General features: G+C 38.1%; 1 protein-coding gene across 3 annotated transcripts in view; it reads left to right on the top strand.

Annotated features, from left to right (window-relative positions):
• Nucleotides 1-23,598, top strand: part of BLNK (B cell linker) — a 102,887-nt gene that overhangs the window by 21,543 nt on the left and 57,746 nt on the right. For all 3 annotated transcript variants that reach the window (XM_030486423.2, XM_030486424.1, XM_030486422.1), the window contains exon 3: nucleotides 13,759-13,805. In XM_030486423.2, coding sequence (XP_030342283.1) covers nucleotides 13,759-13,805 — 47 coding nt within the window. The remainder of the gene's footprint in view (nucleotides 1-13,758; nucleotides 13,806-23,598) is intronic.

Raw genomic sequence — 23,598 nt, 5'->3', positions numbered from 1 at the left:
AAGTGGTTGTATCCTATAATTGAAATGATATGACCATTGCCAGTAGAGTGTTAGTCACTAAAGTGAATGTGGAAAGCCATGCTAAAAAATAGTACTTACTATATTTATTGAAATATGAAGAAAAAATATGTAATCAAAATTGATTGCTTTTATCCAATAAAGTTATTTTATTTTCCTTGTGGTCAATAAAATTAGGACTGGACTCACATTCATATGGAACTCTTTATGAACCTTTTAAGACAGAGGTGGATTAGCTTCTAATGTATATGCAAAATTTATCCACATTTTATATTAATTAATTGACCCATATAAAAATTCAAATGTTATTCTCTCTGTGTTCTCTTTCTGTTTTACAAGTGTATGTCCCAGTGTAAGGATGGCTGTTATACATGATCATTATCCATTATTGCCTCTTAACTTTCACAGTTTCCATCATTTAGAGAGCAGCATATGATTTTTATATTAGTGCTCAATGTTCATTCAATTTCTAGTTTGCTTCTGCATGTAGATAGTAGTACATGACAGTCGCTCTGCAGTACGAATTGGTTTAAAACCTTGATTAAACATTTAAATGGCATGTAAGCAAAAATGGAAGTATTCATAGTAAATTAAATTTCAGTGTTAGTCAATGGTTGAAGGGTGAGAAAGGGAGAGAAAGTGTCAGCCAACAGTGACTTTTTCCTAAAAAGAAACTACTCCCACACACAAGGCAACTGGGGTTGGGAGACTAATTTAAAATGAATGTATTAGTCTCTTTCATGCTAGCATAAATATCGCTGGCTTTCAGATACCATTATAGTGATAGACTAACATTAGAACTGGCTGCAAATGTATATTGCATCCCTGGAATGAGCTTATTTTTGAAGCCATCTGAATCTTTAGAAATTACTAGGCTGTGAAAGGATATTTGCATGTACAGTTTTGACCTCTTCTCTTGCTCTTTGCCCATTAATGTATCTCAGCTGGCTTGTCTTTTAGCATTCCAAAACTTTCAGTAGCTTTCAAAGCTTAACTTTTCTCAAAGAAAACATGCTGCTTTTCCTTTCTCCTCCCACTCTAAACTCTTCACAAACTCACTTATAAATTTAAAGATATGCTGCTCCAAAATGGTCAGATGGTGCTGGACTGAAATTCAAATGTGAATGTTTCATAAACTGCCAGGAAAGGAAACAGTGTCTGTATCTCAGTGGAAATTTAGGATTTCTTGTAAACATTTAATCTTGGTTGTCAATAACATGTTGGGTCATTGACTTGAAAGCCTTGAACAAATATACTTCCTTTTATACATTTTAAATATATATTCTACTACTCCTTTCACTGCAAGAACCACAGTTGCTAAATACCGTAATTTAGATTCAAAAGATTGATAGAAACAGTTTTTTCTGAAAGAAGTTAATGTATGCTTGTATATAGTGGAACAGTAATTTCAGTGACACTTGGCATCATTTTTGTAACCCAGTTTTTAATTGCCTGTTCACAAATAACTCTGGTCACTTCAAGAAAGAGCCAAAAGGAAGTCTATTTCATATCTATTCCTGAACAGTATCTAATGCTATAAAATTAATGCAGAACATGCTAACAGCAGGATTTTACAGTTTGAATATTTAGAAGATTTGAGAACTTCCCATATAGATATGGACTTCACCGGCTAATGCCAAGTATTAAAGGACTGACATTTACACGCTTGAAGATTCATAGTGCTGAGAGGGAAAAGAATGAAGTACAAACTGTGTGTCCCAGGACCTTGAATAAGTACTTAGATCCAGCATGAAATTCAAATAAATAACCATCTGAGTATAAAAACCAAGCAGCAATACAGACGTAGAAAAACCAGAAATACTGTATTCATTTATGTACCAATATTCTGCAGAGAAATACACATGCACACAAACACTTGCAACTTTATTTAACCTAATGAGTCCTGTATCCAAAACTAGATCTTCTTTTTCCTACTGAAATGCAACACTCAGTAGATAGATAGACATACATCACTTGACAAATGGGTCACTATACTCTTAAATTTCGATGTAAGAACAAAGGAGATGACAAACTTTGAAAGCACATTTTCGTTTGCTTCTTTCTAACTGGCATTATCTGTTCAGCTCATGATAGCTAAAGTAAAAGAAAATCAAATCTCTCAAATTAAGTTACTCTTTACCTTTGTAGCTATCCCCACAACAATCTATCATCCAGAAGCATCATTAGCATCAGACATGTTGCACTGACAGAAGATATTGTTTATTGCACTGGACCAGAAAAGATTTTAATTAAACCATTTAAGCACACTAACAGATCTAATGACATCCCAGAAGGCAGGGGATGTTGGTGTGGGGGGAGGGAGTGTTACATTTAGAGGCTGTCTTTCAAATTTCCAAATTGGAGCAATTAAAGCAGATGTTTATATCAAATATCTTTAACCTCTTTGTAGCCAAGTACTTACCAAGAATATTTCTGGAGCTCTTTGTGTCACTAGTAAGCATTGATTAATACTATAGTTGTCTTTGTCTTTGCCCCAATAAGAGGTGGCTTTCAAGATTTGGGGCTGCCCCAGCCATAAACCACTAAGCAGCACTCTAGCATCACAAAGCAGGAGAGAGGTCAACACTCCATGTTATACATGTCTTCCACCCCATCTTGGAAGTCCTCATCCGCACTTACCATGCTGTGACCCAACACTGATGAGGTTCATGCTTTGAATGAAGACATCTACTGATACAAGCAACTACATGTGCCTTTCTCTGGTGGCTGTAATAGCTCCTTCTGTTTCAGCCAGCATTATCAGCAGCTGGTCTCTTCAACACAAAACAGTCATGAAGGCTGAGTTCTTAAAACAACTTAGATCTAGCATGTGTGTTTTACAGTAAGGGATCTTCATTGTATTGAACCTTGATAACACTGCTGCTTACCTAAATTACAGAAGCTGTATATGGTGTTCCTTCTCCTACTTGCAGTGACCTGACAGCACCTTAAAGTCTATCTTTTCACAAGGTTATTTTGGCCACTGAAAGACAGCAGCCATGATCTTGCTAATGAACTCGGTGATTACCCACTATTAGTGTTGTTGCTTACTGTGACTGAGCTAACATGATTCAAGCAAATCAACTACTCATTTTCAAGATGCCTACAGATATACATACTCAACACTTTTGTGACTTTATAAAGAGTATCTACACCAGATAGCATAACCACTGTTGTTACTAAAATGAAGCTAAACAGTGGAACTAAAGCACTACTTCAAAAATATAGACCAATATCAAGGAAGGTACAGCAAATCTATCCCACTATCCAGGGGGTACTTTCAAAGCTAAGTAGCTCAGCAGATTTCTGGGTGGGCATACAATATTGTTACTTCAATGTAAATGTGCTAGGAGCTTATGATGAGGTTTATTTCCAAATAGAAGGTGATCAGCTATAAGGGCATTTGGAGCTGCCAGGCACGTATGAAGTCACATATGTTTTCTAATTCCACAAGGGCATTTATTCTTAACAGTAAGATTAGCTACTTCTCATTCCCATGATGAAATTTAATGTGCTTATAATTATGCATATGATCTTTCTTAATATTTCAAGAATACTCTCACATATAGGTTTTGGTTTTAAGACTGCTACTGCAGTTTTAAGATTGCTGACTGCTTCTGCCATAGTACTTGTTCTGAGAGGAGAAACAATTCTCACACCCCTTCTGTACAGCCTTTACAGGCTCAGCTATTTCCCAGCACGTGTTATAAATATTGGTTTTGTCCAGATGCAGGAAAGCAGAAGGCAGCTGCTTCTGCAGGAAGTGTCAGCAGGGACCACTTGTGCACAGTTCCCAGGCCCCTGGCCAGCAGGAGAGAGCTGAAAGCCTGAAGTCCCCCACTTTTTGGGATTCTCCAAGATTGATTTCATTGCTCCCAACAGCCTGAGAGACCTGTGGAGCCTCTGTATTCAATTATTTGTCCTGTATAGCAGCATTTAACTAGCATTATGGTTACTTTCCCCAAGTAACAAGGGTCCTTGCCAGACTCGTCTATCAGTGACCTGAGAACTGATTCCTGCTGTGCTATTTCCTGTTGTCATTTTCAGCCTCCCTCATGAGAGCAGGATGGAAACTCTTAATACCCAGAAAATAGAGAGAACTTTGGTTTCTCAGTGCAGTGCACAGAGCATCTTCCACTGAGACAGCCTCTGCCATCATGCCTAGACAGTACTCTTCCCACTAAGTCGATATTCAGATACTGAAAATGCCGTCACCAACACCATTTTAGTTCTTGCTTCCCTCCACTCGCTCAGTAAGAAAATTAGATTAACTGCAGGGATTGTTTCATACCTGGGCAAAGGGGAAGTGTTGCCCCTTCTGTGTTCCCATTAGACACACTCTTTTGCTAGCACTGGCTGTCACTTGGGCATAAAGACAGTGCATCAAGGTCCTATGTACATCAAAACTTTTTTTTTTTTGTATTATTATTTTTCAGACATACCTCTTCCATAATCCAGTTTCTCATAAAACTGCTGGTGACAGCAAGGAGAAGGTAGAGGAGGCACAGTGCCCAGAGAATACACCTCTCCAGGAGGTTTAAAGCAGCTATGGAATACAGCTTCAGTATAAGATTTCACAGAAACCCAGACAACTGAAATGGATGCTGCCAGGGATGGGGGTGGGTCTCCTCAATAATAATTTTCTTTCTCCCACCCCCCTCTTTCTCACCAGAAGCTCCCCTTGGTTCAAGGGAACTTCCTTGTTTAATTTACAGATGGTTCAATTTACAAAAGGGTCAGAGAAGCACCAAAGTCAGCACAGGAATGGGAGACACTCCTCCAAGGCAGGAGTGGAGGGAGAAGGGAAGGAGCAGGACTGGCCCTTTTGGTAGCAGCAGCCACTGGGATGTTCAGGTGCCTCATGCTCCTTCCCCCCAGCCCTGCCTGGTGACACCTTGCTGGAATCAGGAAGCAAGCAGGGCTCCCAGCTAGCTGTGTTTTATCAAACACCCGCCTTAGAAATAAGATACGAGGTAATTGCTGTAAAACTTGCTTAGGTTATCTAGGGGCAAGAGATACTGTAAGAGGTAGGGAGGATCCTGGAGGAGCCCCCGTTCTCTTACCTCAGAAAGAGCCTGGAAGACCATCCATGGTGGAGAGGTCTGCTCGCTTAAGGAAATACCAGGTAGCAAAAACAGATTAAGTAGGAGAAGATGAGCTAGAAAGAAACTGCACATAACCACATGGCCAAGGAAGAGTCTTCTTTTTCACAACAGCATTGTTTTAATAATGCTAGACACAGAAGGGCACCACTTGACCCAAATCACCTGCATGCAGTTATTGGAAAAGGATTCAGGTAGCTAGAAGCAGCAGCTGGCCTCAGACATGGTTGAGCCATCTCAAAGGGCAAGGTTATTAGAAGCAGCTGACAGAGTAAATCCTGTTAGATGTCACTATTAAACTGGGTCCAAAACTGGTCAACAGCATAGTGCATTCCCACCTTGGGCCGAGTCCTGAGGAAAGGTCAATTCCTAGAGCATCAGTTTTGCTTCCAGCAGAGATCCATGCTGAGGACACTTCTGCAGCATGTCCTGTTTCTTGGAGATCTTGGGTCACTGGTATATTGACTACAGACTAGAAATATTTTCCAGACCATTAATTCTTAGATGTGGCCAAAAATAACTTCTGACACTTCAATATTGCCCTTTGTTCTGAATCAGAATGAATAGTTGCAACTTTCCCGTAAAAGTAAAAATAAAATGCTTTGGAACCACTAAAGCAGTAGCACCAACCTGCCTCGTTTGGGCCTCTTACCTTATATTAAAAATGTCAAAATTAATTGATTCAACTTTGCTAAAATTTTTTATAGACTTCTAATCATGGATGAAGTGAAAGGAGTCCTGCAAAACAATGCTGTAACTGTTGAAGCATTTTTAGAGATAGATGGTTCTGCTAGAAGACTTTCAGCTGGCTCTTCTGAATTCTCTTTTCTCAAAAAAAGAAATAAGACTTCCTAATCTTGCAGCCCACATCAGCAGCAGGCTCTGCTAGTTTTTGCTGAGGCTAAATTTCTAGTGGTCATAGTTTTTGTTTGTCTGTGGTGACTTGCTTCCTTTTTCAAACACTAAAACCCTTTTTAATTTACCTTAGCATATAGCAGTGCATTACTATAAAAATATGGGAAGTGGTTTTATTTTCTATGTTCCAGTAAATGTCCTGCAATGACATGAAAACATAGAGCTCAGCCCACAGATCATTACACTGTTAGTGAGAAAGACAATGTAATTTTTGAAAGAACCCTGGAAACCTCTCATCTCTTCATCAGGTTAGCCTAAGACTAATCGGGACACCCATGTTCTAGGAAAAATAACATGCATTTTCCCATTATGTGCACTAAAAAGATTCATGTTGCAGATCGAACTTTACTGTCTCCAAACAAGACTGTTTCTGCAGACAGCCTTCAAGGAAGGGACCATTCATTCAGCATGCAAGATTGAATATAGCAGGTTCAAAAAAAGTCTTGGATAGCCAAGTGTGAGAGAGCAGTTCCTAGGGTGTAGAACGGGCTGGAAATCCTAGGTCATGAACGTAGGCAAACCCACTCACAGCATATATGAGAACAAAAGATCAACTAGTTTAATCTTTCATTGGAGCTCTTTCAAAGCAAAAACTGGTTAACCCTAAATGTGTGCACTTTAGGTACTATTGCAAACGGCTGCTTCCTCAAGATGAACCGCAGGGACTGACTGAGCTACTACTGCAGGAAAATATCTTTCAAAAAAAAAAAAATTTTGGAAGAATATGCAGCACAGGCTCCTCAGCCTTGGAGTTCTGGCAAAACCATACAGTAGTACAATGTGTATTAAACCTAATCAAATCATTCATTAAAATACTGTTTTTCACTCAACACAACAAACAGATCTCCATCAACAGCACTAAAATAAACCTGATTGTCCTAAAAAGTGTAAAATACTCCACCATTTCTTCCAGCATGATAAACATCTAGATTTCAAACTCCTGTAACATGAACACAGCTCTTAGTAACACACTAGACAAGCAGTTTTGTTTAACTAAACCATGTCTGAGGACAAATACCAGCAGCACTTCCTGATGGCTGACAAATCCATAGCAGACAAAGAAACTCATCCCCACAGTTCTATTTACAGCAAGCATTTCCCAAATGTATCCCCTACCTACCAACACTGCTCCCAACATAAATTCATTTTTACCTTGTGAGGTCTAATATAAGCCAAATGCAGAGATGGCTGCTGTGAAATCTTAGCGATATTATTTATATTAACAATTCTGGCACTAACAGCATGACTTATCCTTGATGCTTTCGCTACTTTGGAAAAACATCGGGGTCCAAGCAGTAAGGAAAAGCCCCAGCGAGTGCAAAGCCAGAGTGACTCTGCACATAGCAACTGGCCTTGTGACATTGCAACCGCTCCCATTCGCAACATTCAGAGCCAAAAGGTCAGAAGTATATTAGAACTGTTAAGCACCTGCACTGCATTACCAGCTTCAGGTTAGATAAGACTGTATCACCCAGTTCTGTCTGGCACAACTGTTAAGAAGTAATCTTGTCCTTACAGAGCAGCTCTGCAACAAACAGGATTGCTGCTCATCTCTGCTTTCACGTTAAAGCAGTAGGCTCGCCCATCTGAAATGACAGCAGCTGTTTCTTATACCACTTCTATTACTATGACTTTAGTTTCATTGCAGAATATCAACATTTGTGTTCAACAAATATGATTCACCATGTTTTGAAAGTAACAGAGACAGAATAATAGAGGCAGCATAGCATGATTCACCTCAGCCTTGAAACTGCAGAGAGCTATGTTTCACTAGAATTATTCTACCAACATTTTTTACCCCTGAGATATTTGAAATGGTTATAATGAACCAAGAAGATTACAAAATAAGCATTTACAAGCAAAAAATTACCAATACAGTTTGACAATTCCCACCACAAACTGCCAACCCTGAAAAAAATCAACCAATGATTTTTTTTTTTTATTATTTTTGCCCACTCCTAATTACACTTTCATTGAAGCATATTTCCTTTCCTTCTTCCTTCAGACTTGTCTCTGTCTTCATCCATCTTTCTGTTGCTGATCTCTTTCATTTATTATCAGGAATACAGATTTGAATGGTGCTCTTAAATTTTTCTATGTTCATTTCAAGTTGCATCCTTTGACCATAGATATGGTACCCCTAAACCATATTTTAAAATAATTTTTAAATAATATTTTTTTTTAGCAGCTTTTTTGCTTTTCTCCTTTTTATTAGCAGTTTACCTATTGTGTATATAATGGTACTGGAGGCAAAGCTAAATTAAAGTCTCATTGGGGTAGTTATCATACAGAGTTTTAGCAAGAGTTCAAAGACACTGAAACCAGAATAAGCTAGAAAAAATGTGGAAGAATATAGGTAAGAAAAATATTTTTTAAAATTCTATTTGAATAAGATTATGAATGAGAAATGAGGATATCAACCATGACTCAGCAAAACAGTTAAGCACAGACCCCAGCAAATGAACCTCTCCTGCTTTCACTGGGAATTACTGAAGCACATGCCTATATGCTCTATTGATTCAGACCACACACATCTTGCCTCAATTTACATCAGATTTCAGTTTTGGCCATAAAGTCCTGCTTCCCCTCCCAGAGAAGCTTATGCTTGTGAGTAATGCCACACCCAAGACATGCATCACAGCTCTGAAGCCTGACTTCTCCTGTTTATTCATAGCAGGTCTAAAATTCACTGCTGAACAGTTTTATCGGTGACCCTGCAGAGATTCTTTAACCCTTATCCTCACCTTTTTGGATGAGAATATTTTCATCCTAATACCCCTTCCAACCTTTTCCTCTCTAATGAAACTATTCATCAGAATGACACTTCTTTAGCAGGAGTCCATGCATTTGTAAAGATGAACAGACACCACCACCTTGAATTATATAAATCAGAATACAGTAGAAGGAGAAGGATGTAATTGAAAGGCTCTGTAACACAAAGAAATGGGATTTGAGTTAGGGTAAAGAACAGGGAATCAAAATTCTAGTATACAATGTAGTTATAACCTGTTAATCTGCTATGCAAACAGGTCTCACTACAAAGCCACTTTGCACACAAAGTGCTCTTGCTACCACTAGATGTCAGTTTGATACACTTCAAAAAGGATAAATATCTTAAAAATAGTAATATCTGCTCACAATAGAAACATATTTCTTTTTTATTCTATTCTTTCTGCACCAACCTTTAATTTTAAGGATTCCAAGTATTATTTAGCTTCTTATCACCTGATTTTTTTTCCAACCCCTGTGGGGAAGAGTTCTCCTCTATCAAAAAAAAAAAAAAAAAAAAAAGAAAAAGAAAAAAAAAAAAAGAAAAAAAGAACCTAAAAAATTTCTTCTATGCGTTAATTCCATTATTTACTCAGTCTGAGATGCTCTGACAGTATCTGCCAGATATCACAAGTCTATAGCTTGGGTTGGATTTCTAGAGGCCAGCACTGAAATCTTATTCCACAGAGATATTTTTATGTTCCATCAGGACATCTTTACTAAGAAATGCTGTATCTTCTCCTAAATACAGATAGTCTACTATGCCAGTTAATAAGAGATACCATTAACACAGCTTATTACAACTCTATGATTTTTCAGATTTTTATTCCTATTGACTGCCTAAATGTAGATCATTTTTATTTACACTCCAAATTTCTGTCTCTGGGAAGTGAAAAATGCAGCTGTAGATTCCTCCTAATCCTGGCTTCTTGCAGGTCTTTTTGTCAATACCAAACAGATTCCATAAACATAACAGGTCTTAACAAACTTGGTCATACTGAAAACAGAGCTTTTATATTATGCATTTATTTTGACATAACAACTTGAAATTATTTCACATCAAGTAAATCTGGGTCTTTATTCTCACACCCACACCTCAAAAAAAAAAAAAAAAAAAAGAGAGAGAGAGAGAAAATTAGGAGGAAGCCAAAATCATTATAGAATATTATATTCAAATATATATACACATACACAAAAAAAAAAAAAAGCAACAAACTCATTTCACAGCAAACCTGTCCTAACTGGTCAATTCTCAGAACTGGCTATGCTACAGAATGTAACTCAGCATTATTGTAAGGTAATAACAATACTATCACCTTACATGCAGCTTTACTGCCCAGATATTGACAGCTTATCTAGCAACACAGTTTATTTGTTTATCATAAAGTCAAAGGAGTCCTCCCATCCTCATTCACACCAAAATTTGACCTTTTCAAACTCCTACTGCTCCTTCACAACATTCCTGGATTGTTCAAGGTATTATTTGCACCTGGCAGCCATAACCATCTTATACAGGTGCTTACCTACAAGAGGGGGCTGAAAATTAAGGAAAAGGAAAGAGATATGCTTCTGCGAACTTCAAAATATGGTTGAAAAGACTGTATCATATGATCAACTGTACCAACAGCCTTCTTCAAAGACATCTGAAAACTTTTTTGAGGCAATAACTGTTAAAAATATCTCTTAGCACAACCATTGTTAGGAACTGTGAAAACATGGCAAAAAAAACCACTCCAAAGCAAATGCGGAGGCCAAAACGTGTCAGAACCCATGACTTCTGACAGCCATGTTTATGACACAGAAACCTTCCTTAGAGAAGTGCTCAGCCTGGGGCAGGCGAAGGTGCCATATATGCTGCACAGTGTGTTAGAACATTTTATCCCATGTCAGATCCCCATTCTCTTTACCTTCCTACCACATTTACTGTTTTTTCAAACCAGGAGTCACTTACATGCTAACTATCCCTTATCGACCTACCAGTCATCCTCTATATGTCCCCAAGTCTGCAAGATGCCATAAATCCCACTCAGCTGAGGCATGTAAGCCATACGCACGCGCTAGCCACTTGCAAAGTACATGCACAGAACTAGAGTACATCAGACATGCCAGTTCACTGCGTGTCTACTTCACAGTCCACATGCATAAGTCAGTCTAAACTTTTCCAGACAAAAGTGGATAAAACATACCTACGGATCTGCAGCTCCAGATCATACAGAAATTTGGTTTCTCTTTGCTTTTGATGTAAGGCTTTCCCTTTGTCAGCATCAATGTTGGCAAGCAGCTACAGCAGGATAGGCTCAGATCCAAGATGTGCTTCTGCAAGTAAAGGAGCAAGAGACACACCTCAAACATTTGCACTACTGCAGCGTTTCTTCCCTTCCATGATGCTATCTGCAGGACAAAGCTGGTTTGCTTGATCTGCAAGCTAGGAGTTTTAGTTACTCTCAGCTACTGAGCCAAGTGAGCTACTGAAAACACTGATGTCAGGTGAATGAAGCAGCCAGTAGAAATCATTAGTAGGTTTGAAGAGAACATAATTTTTATATGCTTTCTAAATCACACTCTAACCTGAAACTGTAAATATAAAGAAAAACAAAAAAAACAAAACATCCCAATATGTCCCCTTAGTTCCTCATTTTGTGTTTGGTAACACAAAACCCTCAAAAAAAAACCAAAAAAAACCCAAACCAAACACTCTAACTTCTTCTTTATCACACATTAATTTGCAAAATATTCCATTCGCACCAATATGAATCACTAACAACATACATCAAAAGCAACAACAGGAACAATGGATAATTGAAACCTGGAAGAATTAGTCATGTTACAGAAGCTGCCATGTAATTTCAAAAGCATTGAGTTTGCAAGAGATTTCTGTATTCTTTCCTAAGACCAGAATTTTGTTGCTGAAATGCAGCAGCAACTCTTAGTTGCAATCAATGGTTCAATTTACTGGAAAGAAAAAAAGGGGGGGGGAACAAAAAACATACAAAATAAGGAAAGACAGCTTTCAGCTGGACACATAGATGCCAATCTCCTCAAACTTCAGGGAAGCTTGTAGCTTACTCCCTTTATTGAAGGCTGCCTTAAGGGAAAAAATTAAAAAAAAAAAAGGAATCAACTTAAAACTCTCTATAAAACATTCACCAGTATAGGAAGTGCTTAGATCCTTAGCTTCCTCCTCTACCAAGCTCAATTACTATTTTAAAAAGTGCTTGATCTGACCATACATGCAGCACTTGCCTGTGTGGAAATAGCTGCTTACGGCAGAGTGCTGCTTAAGCAGAACATTCCAGCAAACATCAGCTTGAAGGGCAGAGAGAATTACACAAGCTATTTGGCTGCAATCACCAAGCAATTATACTTCAGCAACCTTACTACACAGAAGTTAAGGTTTCAATATTCTATTTTACAAAGAAAAAGGAGCAAATAAGAGTCAAATCCTCACAACAGAGAGCTCAAGTACCTCCTCCTCTTATTTAGAAAGTGCAATAGCAGGGGAGGAAACAGCCCTAATATTTCTGGTCATTGATCTGCTGAGGCATTTTTGGGGAGTCATCATTACAGCTGACAAAGTCTGAACAGCCCAGATGGCCCTATGTCAATCAGACATAGTTTTAGATTTCCTCAGGAATTTGGTGGTTTCTAGATCTGCTTAATCACCTGCTAATTATCATACCCAATGGATGAAGATATGCAGCTGCTTTTTGTTACAGTATAATTACAGGCTAAGTATTAAATATAGGGGGTTCTCTACTGTCTGACATGGCATATTTTCACAACAAATGTAATAAAGTATGCAGAGATTCATTTGAATTTATATACAGACCGAGGAAATATGCTTTCTCTGAGATCTTACATGTTCTCCACTTGATCTCCTTGTCTCATAGGCTTGTTATTAGTGTCTCCTTACATATACCTGATACAAACTCATCTATCATGCTGATGAGGTGGTGAGAGAAAAGGCAAAACAGTTTAGAATGGATCTGATGGCTGGGGGATTATTCAGAAAAACAGATGGAACTGGGCATACATCAATCATACTACGATGAACTCAGTACCAATAAAGTCACTGTAAAGTATTTGTTTCAGAGATTTCACATCTATTATAGGTGTGCTTAGGAAGTCTTGGGGGAAAAAAAGGCAAATTAATTTCCTCTTCCCATCAAAACCAGAAGGAGGGTTAGAATTGTCTCGATTAAATGGATGTGTTTTAAGCCTGCCCTATCTCCTGTTGAAATCTATGCTGAGAAAGAGGGTATTGTAGTCTTAGGAGGTTTCTGCACTGAAACCATGCAATCACACACTTGTTCTGATTACAATCCAGAGATTTTGCTAGAAATTTTGCACTAAAGGAAAATACATACATAAAAAAGGTTTCATTTAGACTAGCTTAAAACTCTGACTTAAGAAGTTCAGCTGCAAGTTGCACAATAGCTTGAACATTGGAAGTACTTCTACTGCTTTAGCGTGATGCGTGGACTTTGGCACGTTGAGGTCAAAGGCATATGGAGCTACACAAACCTAACTGGGAGTTAATAGTCTCCCAACCATTGTTAAAATAATCTTCCACTCTGCCATTGTGGTACCGATCTACTGATTTCAGTAAAAAACCCCAAAGAAATTCTGTGGTGGAGCTGGAAAGAGACCATGTAAAATGGCTTGCTTATCACTTTTTTGAATGATTCATTAACCAGTGTAATTTAATCGGCCTCATGCCCAGTTAAATTCCAGTTTAACAATGTAGCGTGTGCTACCAGCTTTCCAGAAATGTTACAACAGGCCAGTAATAAAAAGTTAAGCATTAACCAAGATGAGACAACCATGTAGCTACAAAACTAAAAACTATTTTTTAGGTCTTTGCTTAGTTCCCTATTAAAAATGTCATGAAATTCACTTAACTGGTCTTGATTATATCGATTTAAAACACAAAACCTATTTTTTCTCTTTTCAGAATATATCAGATTATGAGCTGAGCCAGTTCAAAATAATGCACCAGCCGTAAGTTTCTCATTATTTTCTGCTTCCCCATTAAATGACTAATACTCTATTGTACTCTGACAGTTTCTCTGTTAATAAATAAGGAAAACGAGAATTGAAAACTGCTCATGCGAAGGGCATTAATTCATGTGGGTAGAACTTCCTCAGGTTTAGGATCATAGAAGGTTCACAAGAACTGTGGTTCAGATCAGCTGACAAGAAAGTCTCTTCTGCACCAGTTGCTGTGTGATATTTTTCCTCAAAACAGACAGGGACAACCTTTAGAATAGGGAAAAGTACAAGTTCAACTTCTTACAGAATACAAAAGCTCTTTGCTTCTATACTGTATGAGGCCAAATTTTCAGAATTGGCTCATCTGCTCCTTAGGGATTAATTTAAGTGATCAAATTAACAAAGTGCTATATTGAAAGTAGTTTAAATACTATTTAAATAGAATACTGAATAAGCAAATACACGTATAACACTTACAAAACTCCTTCATGTAGTTGCTGACAAATCAAGTTAATTTAGAAGGATACCCTTAATGTTCAGGTATAGTATTTATCCTGTGTTACTGCACAGAAATAATATTAGGGAGTTTTATCTACGAGCCAATGAAACCAAGAAGAGTTCAGTTCAATATGGAGTGAATTGCTCTGTTTCACCTAGCAGTTGTTATTATTCCATGTAGTTGGTGGTGGTGTTGGGGGGGGCGGGGGGTGGCTCCTAGCTGGGAAAGTATTATGTTTATTTATATAGATATAGGAACAGGATTTTAATGGGTAAAAATGCTTCCAGGTTCCTCCAGTTTCTTACCAATAGAGTGGGATTCAAAAAACTGTTCTGGGTTTGTTTTAATAATGAACTAGATAAGTAAGGAAAATATCAAAGGATATTCTTCCAAAGCAATTAAGTCTAATGGGACATCATCTTGAGAGAAAAGGTAGAGAACATGAATATGAAGTTAGCCAAGGGTGTGACCTCTGTTTCTATGATACACATGAATCTGATTTACTACAATATTGGGGCAAACAAATCTACTGAACTGAGACTAAAAGTTGCACTTCTACTGATGCGGGCATTCAAGCTTTGGATTCTCGTATTGTATATTGGAAAACCAAAGATGTTCTGTAATATGAATTCTGTTGTCAAATATAAAACAAAAGGCCATATTAGATCAAGTACAATGTAATAAAACTCCTTAAATGCAGTGTGAATGTCATATCCCTAGCATCAACTTTTACCCTAAAATCTGTTGCTCTCACTTCTTACTACTTGCTGTTGCAAAAATTGCCTGAGTTTCTAGCACTCAAACAGTTTGCATGTTTTAACTGGAAAAAGTCTACATTGATCCACCTAAGCCAGATGAACAGGCCTGTTCAAGCTGTTCATACAGCCGATAATCCCCAATGGACCAAAACACTACACATAGATAAACAAAAAAATAGTAATTACCATACCAGGTGAGACCAAAATCCTGTGTTTCTCCTGGCAGTGGCCAGTGCTTCAGGTCTCTGCCTGTTATGAAAGTTTCTTCGTGGGGCTTCATTAGACAGACGATCCCTTGACATGTCACCATCAAAAGCTCTTTGCCTTTCCCATTCTAGTTCTCACCAGCACAACATTTGATGTTCTTCTTTTCCTTAAGAAAGATTTTGAGTCTAGAAGGCTATAAATGCTCTGTGAACTAAAACCCACAGTTATTCTACATTCTGCTAAGAAATCCCATCAGAGGTGTACCAGGAGCAATCTGCAGCCATGCATGGATGTGCTTCCCTGACTTCTGCACCAAATACCTCCACTAACTCAATGAAAGGCTCTTTTCCCTCTAGTGAATAGTATACCTGTTCTTTAAGGAGGAAAAGATTACAGGGGCAAAAAAGACAAAATGTTTTCTCTGGGAAGAGTTTATCATAGTAATTCTGTTTTGATACTCTGAAATAAACTTTTTTTTAACTTTTTTTTTTTTTTAATTCTGTTATTTCAAAGTTAATATTGGCTTTGACAGCCTAATGACAGCCCGATGTAAACTAGTTCCCATCAACACATAAAGCCACAGGTCTACCCAGATTGCTTCTGAGAAGCTACTGAGTATAGTAGTGAAATAATCAAGGTGCAATGTCTACTACTGTCCTATCTTATCCCTGACATGCCATAATGAAAGATTTCTTTCCCCGCTGCAAAAAACAATAACAGAAGAGAGGTGCTGCTTTCAAACATGGGACTGCTAGTCCAAACCCTCTCTGGAGCTGGCTGCCAGGGTTGTGCAACAAACTGCTCTCACAGGTTTATATGTTTTCAACAGTCCTGACATCATGTTGAAATCTTGAGCTTTGCTTAGTCTTTCCTCCTGCAGAAGCACCACCTGTATTTTTCACTCCACACTGCAGACTCAGTTGATACACTCTCATCCTGATAGCCTAGGCTCACCTAAAACACTGAACCTGTTTGCTCTCAATAATGGCTGTACAACAGCACTTTCCAGATACTTCCCATTGGAGAAGTCTCAAATATATCACAGACTACAGTCATGGGCTCACTTATTCAGTGTTAAAATACATGCCAGGAAGAACACTATGTAGAACACGACACTACATTCAGGAGTACTCTTTAAGAGAGTGCAGATATCAAAATCAACCTCATACCACAGATATTTCAGAATGCTGGAACTGAAGTGCTTTCCAAACATCCTGTCTTGCTATCTCTACTTAACATTTTAATAAGCAGTGCAAATGAGGTTGGTATTCGTATCTGTATCCAGCAAAACTGGCATATAAGCTGTAACTCGATTATGAACAGCCATAATTTGGAAGCACATCTCAAGAAAGAGATGTAATTACAGCTCAATCACCTCAGTGTGGATAGTCCAAGACTTACAGTACCAGATGTTTACCAGCAGTTGTTTCACAATGCTTTCGACTTGCTCAAGTTTCACTTTCCCACGGACCGTGAAATTAAAAGGCCTTCTTTATCGCCAATGTGATTAAAAATCCACCCTAAACCAAACTCGGAATAAATTTTGCTCTCAGCTAATGAGCTCTAGGGACTGTTTTCCAAAATCAGGACTGAAATCTTTCATCACAAAATCAGTGCTCTCTGTCATATGTGCAAATTCAGAAATCTGTTCTGGCTGTGTTGGATTGCTAGGTAAATGAGAAATCTTTACCAGCAAATCAGAAATGAGATATCAAGTCTCGAGTTTACCATTTCTGTATAACAACATGCACTTATGGAAGATCCCAGATAATAAGAGAGCTGTGATAAGGAACACATAATTACAAACTTTACTTAATTACGGTGTGGGCAGCATTTGATCTCCTTTTCTTGAAATAAACATCTACCAATTTTCATTGCTGTGAAAAAAGTTACTGGTTTATTTTACCAAGAATTTATAGTATATGCAGAAAAGTTTGCTATTCATAAATCAAGTGTTCTAATTAAGATTGATTTCTAGATTAGTTTCTAACATCTTTTTTTTTTATTTGTTCATAATTTTTAATAACTCTCAACTGAAATTTATCATCCTTGCCTTCCAAGCGGAGATGTCTTTTCCTGAGACATATGAATAAATTCTCAATTATAAGAGATATTACATATCAGGAAAGCACCTTTGTAATGCTGAGATGTTCCACTTAAAATGTCTGCACTTGCATAATTCAAACTGCAAGAACTAGAAACGTTACACATTAACTCCTTTTCCATCCACCCTCCACTCGCATTTTTTCTTTTGTTTCTTCATTAAGGAAGGTAAACAACCTAATGTGGAAAATTAACTTTTTAGCTTTTTCACAGCTATCAAAATTTAAATCCACAGACAAGCTCTTCATACACCAGGTGCAAAGGCCTGGATCCCCTCTGAACTCCTTTGTAGCTGGGTAGGGGAGTGTTCATAAAGCACAGTATTTTGGAGTGATAGGGTCCAATAATCACTGAACCTGGATTTCATAAATGTGGATTTGAGACATTATTTTGCCTAAGTAAAATCAGCTAAATTATTTTAGCATTCCCTGCTTTCTTTCCCACCTGCAGCATGGAAATAATAGTATTTCTCTACCTCACAGGGGTGCTATAATGGAAAAGCATCAGGAATTTGAATGTCTTAAAATAGTAAGGAAAACTGTACGACTGCACTGCAAGTGAAAACTATAACTTGCTTCCCAAGTTCCCATTCCTCACCTGTGATGCCACAGGGCTAAAGGAGATACATGCACTGGGGACATCTGAATATTGTGGAGATTTCTGGCCAAGCAGTGACCAATACTATCATCACTGCAGCTGCCAGACAGACCTCTTGTGTTGTCAGGGACCACCCCAGGCTTGCAGGCAACAAAAGAGGATGATGGTTCAAAGGGCAAACAGGCCTCTGCTGGTAAAATTAATTGTAGTCTACTCGTAACAGAGATTTACACCCATCTTTTCTCAACAATTTAGTCAGACACTTCAATGCATTTTAACTTATTGCCCACACTTTTAGCAAGAAGCTTTGTCTCAAACACTTGCATGCATAATGCATTTTCTGCTGTTATGTTTTTAATTCTCACTAAAAAGACAGGAAAATTGAAGGCATAAACATTACAACAATAATTAAAATTAAGAAAAAAATAAAAGAGAAGTCAAGAAATAAATCAGTAGAATTCTAACAGGCTACAATGACATTCAAATGTCACATCTAGAAATTTTCTAATCCTGTTTGGAGGGGGGATTACATAGGCATTATTATTAAATTTATTCTTAGTTACTCAATGTAGGGTGTGCAACATTATACTTTCACTTCCTCTTTTAACTATTTTGATTTCTTGCTCCTTTATTTTTATTTCAGTCTATTGTTTCCTTAAGAAACAATAAAGACAAAGAGCTTTTGTTGTCTCTTTAAGCAAGTACAGCAGTACAGAAATCTTGTCACAATTTGCATTTGGACTTGCCCCACTCCAGAGAAAGCTCCAAGCTGAAAAAGCAAAGGTGATATATGACTGCTATCCCAACACTTAGTAAGCAGGAATGATTTTCTCCTCTCCTTGAGATATACTATAATGGATTTTTAATTACCCTATATCCTTCAAATACCAGTGCTGAATCAGGTTGAAAGTTTTATGTCTAAATGTGTAGATTTAGTTTCTTGCTTTCCTTAGTTTTTGCTGTAGCTTAAATGCCATTTTAAAAATCTCCACTTATTCCAAAAACTGGAAAAGGCCAGGGCTGCAAATTCAAAAGATACCTCTTCACAGAGCAATGACCCAATAAAAATGATACCTAAAAGAGACCAAAAGAGGTTCCCAGTACATAACCACTCTAGTGTCATAAAAACATAATACAGGGCACTTCCTTGGTAGTTATATACACTGCAAAGGAAAAAGAAAAAAAAAAAAAGAAATGGAAAAAACAAACCAAAGAAAAAAAACACAAAAAAAACCCCAAAAAAACCCAAAACAAAACAAAAACCAAACAAAAACCACAATCACAAACCTGTATTTTACTTTAAATCATATTTCATATATTATTTACTGATTTTTAGCATAGAAAGTCCATGACAAAAGTCTACTCAAGCATCAAATATTTACAGAGGCAGCCACTGCCTGCTGATTAGAATTAATTCTGGATATTCTCCTGGATATTACAGGAGGATCTAGGAAATACTTGCTCAGCAAAGCAACACCATCTTGCTTGCTTTTACAGCCGCAGAGATTATTACACCCTTACAGCAGAAAGGGGGCAACAGACACGTGCATTATGGCAGTTTTTCTTCCTTCTGCCATAAGCAATTGAGACTTTTGCCATGACACCAGTTACTTGAGGAGGAAAATCCCTCACAGCTCGGGAGCATATTATGTTCCAAGATCTTTTAGGAAGCTCACTTCTGCTCTTGTAACTGTTCACCATGCTATCCTGGATCTAAAGCCAGGCCAGACTGGTATTCTGTATTGAAATGTTTTGTGAAAGCTTAGCAATGAAAGAATGGAAAGATCACAGCGTTAGAAGCCTTGTGGCACCACCGTACACCATGTGGATTTGAACCTAAGACCACAGTTTAATGATAGCACTTTTCCCATCTCAGCTCCGTGTCAAAAAAACTACCTAGTCAGGTGAACACAGACAGACACATTCCAATACTATAAATCTGTAACTTGGCATTTTTCTTGGTACTAAGGGAATCCAATTTTATCAAGCTTTGCCATATTTTTGAGATTTGCAAAAAATTTATTATATTCTATTTTGGCAAAATATGCTGTCCACTATTTAAGTGAAATAACATTGATACTATTCCATAGATAAACAGTGAATTTGTATTTTACACATTGTTTTACATCGACAACTATGCATAAAGAAAATAGTACAAAGTAGAAACTAGTTATGTACATCATATTCTCTTACAATTGCAACCACACAGAAGGCATTTTCAAACAAACTATCTTTAAAAACTGGACATGGAGGTGCAGGGTGGAGTTACCTCGATGGTGTTCTAGGTGGGATGAAAAGGAAACCCAATATAGAAGCCATTCAAGCTAGCAACATGTTCAGTTGAAGGGCAACTCAGGGTTACAGATACATTGTCAGAGTTGGATGGTTTTTTCCATTTTAATGAAAATTGCACCCACAAACTCCAATAAAATAAAATAACTTTGTCTTTTTTCCCATCCTTGCTTACTGAATATAATCCCACTCTCAAACAATGAAATACCAATTGATATTATCTGGAGGTCACCAAAGAACTGATAGGATATGAAGATGTCAGAAGAAATCCCAATTTTTCTCACCAATGCCCTTCATACCTGTGATGGAAACCAGTTTCTAAGTTGTCTCAGTATCTTCCCTATCCTCCCTATCCCAGTTAGGAAAATATAGAGAGGCACACAGAGTTTGCAGTCTTAGCTGGCTTATGTTTGTATATATAATATATAAATCAGTACAAGCCTGAACCGTTTCCAGAGTCTCCTCTTCTTCTTCAGCCCCATGATTTTCCATCACTATCTGTTCTGGAGCCTGTTCAGAACAACTTCTAAATTAGAAAATTTTCAAATTAGTCAATTTTGTCCAATCTTCCTTCATGGTACACTGCTATGCTTGGGCATCTACAGAATGCCACTTGGGGGTGGATTTAACAGTATAATTATAGAAGTGTTTCTTTAATATTGGAAACACTATGCTCATTTTTAGGGATGTTAAGCAAGATAAATCGCTGATACTTTTTGATAAGTGTGACAGACTAGTACTAAATAATACTAGATGTCTATTAACTCTCTTTGAAGAGAAAGAGTAGATCAGCCTCTGAGAAAAAAAAGCATATGCTGGTAGGGAGAGCCAGGTCTGTAATAGCTTCATCTCACTAAGTTTTAGTGAAAGTAGAAATATTTATCTTTGTTAGTACTCTAGACCAGCCTAAATATTAATAGAATATGAGTTGCGCAGCATGTCAAGTTGGTACCAAAAATCAAAGAAACAAGTCATCTTTTTAAATCACAGACCAGTTTATGTTTGTGCACAAAGCCAGAAGCAGAACCAGAAATGGAAGCTGTAGCCCAAAATCACAAACTGGTTCCTCACCATCATCATATATCTGGACAGAACCTTCTTCCCTCGCCCTGTCAGTTGGTGTGCTTTCCTTTTCTCTATTACATGGCTATACTGAGACCACAGAGAAGAGGTTGTTGTAGTTTCAATTCACTGGTCTCTCTTCCCTTTTAGAAAATCATATTTGGTAGTTGGAAAGAGCTGCACCTGGGACTCCAACTCAGAAGAAAATAACTTCTGGCTCATTCAAGCAATGAAGTGTGAAGGACTATTAATTTATAATCTCATTTTAGCAGAATTCCACATGTGCCCCACCTCAGGTACACACTGGGCATAAAACAGAGAAAATGTCTTGGCTTATTTTGTTCCAAATCTCCAAACTGGAGTCCTCTCAGTTTTTGAAAGGAATACAATATTTAATTTACAGTGTGTTACCAACACATATTTATGTTCTCTGCAGGACAGACATTTCATTCTTCTCACTTTAGACTAGCCTCTGTGAAAATGAGTGAAAACATAACCTCATTTTGTTTTTGTATAAGCACACAGAGCTTCATTCATTGGTTCATAAATTTGTGTGCTGTGATGGCAGGTGGTCTATGCAGTATTTCTAAGATAATGAAGGAAATTATTAAACCCTTTCATTCAGACTTTCTTGAATTCAGAAATTATAAGAGAACAGGATAAAAGAACTGCCATGAAAACTGCAGTGTTTAAAAATGGAGTCAGCTAGACATGGAGGGTAGAGAAGTTACAAGATGAACTGCAAGAAGTTAAGGGACCATGGCAGGGGGTCTGTTGCAGCTGCAAGCCAGACAGTTGGTGCTGTACCAACCAGTCACTTGAAACAGCTTCAGGAGAGGCTGTTCAACACAGCTGGCGTGGCAAAAGTTGAATTGCAGTTGGTAGGAATGCCACAACATCCCTTTGTGCAATAGAATTCAAGGCCTGAAACCCAACAGCCTGTACGGCTACAGGTAACAGCCTACAGAATTAATAAATTTGCAAAAAACTACATGTATTTCAAAGACTTGCCCCAAACAAATGCAGAAATTTCATTCAGCATGCAAATAAATCATAGAATCATAGAATAGTTAAGGTTGGAAAGGACCTTAAGATCATCTAGTTCCAACCTCTCCGCCACGGGCAGGGATGCCTCACACTAGACCATATCACCCAAAACTCTGCCCAACCTGACCTTGGATGCTGCCAAGGATGGAGCATTTACCACCTCTTTGGGCAACCTGTTCCAGTGCCTCACCACCCTCACAGTAAAGAACTTCCTTATATCTAACCTGAACTTCCCCTGTTAAAAGTTTAAACCCACTACCCCTTGTCCTATTACTACAGTCCCTGATGAAGAGTCCCTCTCCAGCATCCTTGTAGGCCCCCTTCAGATACCTCTTTACTAGCACCTTCCTCATAAACTCCCTTTCCTACAGCAATACCAATGCGAGGAATGTAGACCCACCCTGGTAATATGATGGACACTGGCATGATGGTACTTGTGCTTATCTGCATGATTAACGCTCGTCAAGACATGACTCAGAGCATCAGAGAGCCTCTCTGGATAGATCATCTGTAACCGTCTAAATACAGAGAGTATCATAATGCACACATTTATGAAACTAAGAGTCACAGGCAACCTCCATGCTAGCTTTCTCTAATCTTCAGTGCTTCAGAGCATCCCTATACTTGAAGATGCAAGTGCAGCATGGGTACTAGCACCAAGCACAGGAGCTACTCAGCTGCCAGAAGCATGAAAGCTGCACTACTGGATGCTGCGCATGATCTAAAATGCATTGTCTCAGGGCGCAGCTCCAGTATGTCTTGTTCCAGAGACTGCTCAGTTGTCACCAGCTCTGATACTGTGCTCTACTGCACGGTGTAAACACACATTGACTTTACAATCTTGATGTTTGTTTACAATTCTTAGACGTAAAATTCATATATGTTCTGAATTCCTGAAGAAGTGAAGTGTTTCCAGGTCAGACTATGGCCAAACTCTTGCCACACTAGCAGCAGTATACGCAGCTTCCCTGCAGCATGTTATAATTTAGGACTACTCAGACCATCTCCCACAGGTTATTTTATCAACCTTTTGGAGGACAGAGGGATGAAAGGACATTCTCCAGAGCAGGGAGGCCATTCAGTCTCCCTGGCCAAATCTGTCCTGGTCAGGGCTGAGACTGCAGCTAAAAATTCTAATGGAACAGTATTGCCTGGTCCATTTTAAAAAATAGTTTATTTTATTCTTCCACAACTCATGCCTCACAATCTCCTTCTGTTCCCAATAGTCAAGATTTCT

The sequence above is a fragment of the Strigops habroptila genome, chromosome 5 (genome assembly GCF_004027225.2).
Source record: "Strigops habroptila isolate Jane chromosome 5, bStrHab1.2.pri, whole genome shotgun sequence".
NCBI classification, from domain to species: Eukaryota; Metazoa; Chordata; class Aves; order Psittaciformes; family Psittacidae; genus Strigops; species Strigops habroptila.
This window is presented reverse-complemented; position numbering and strand designations above follow the sequence as displayed.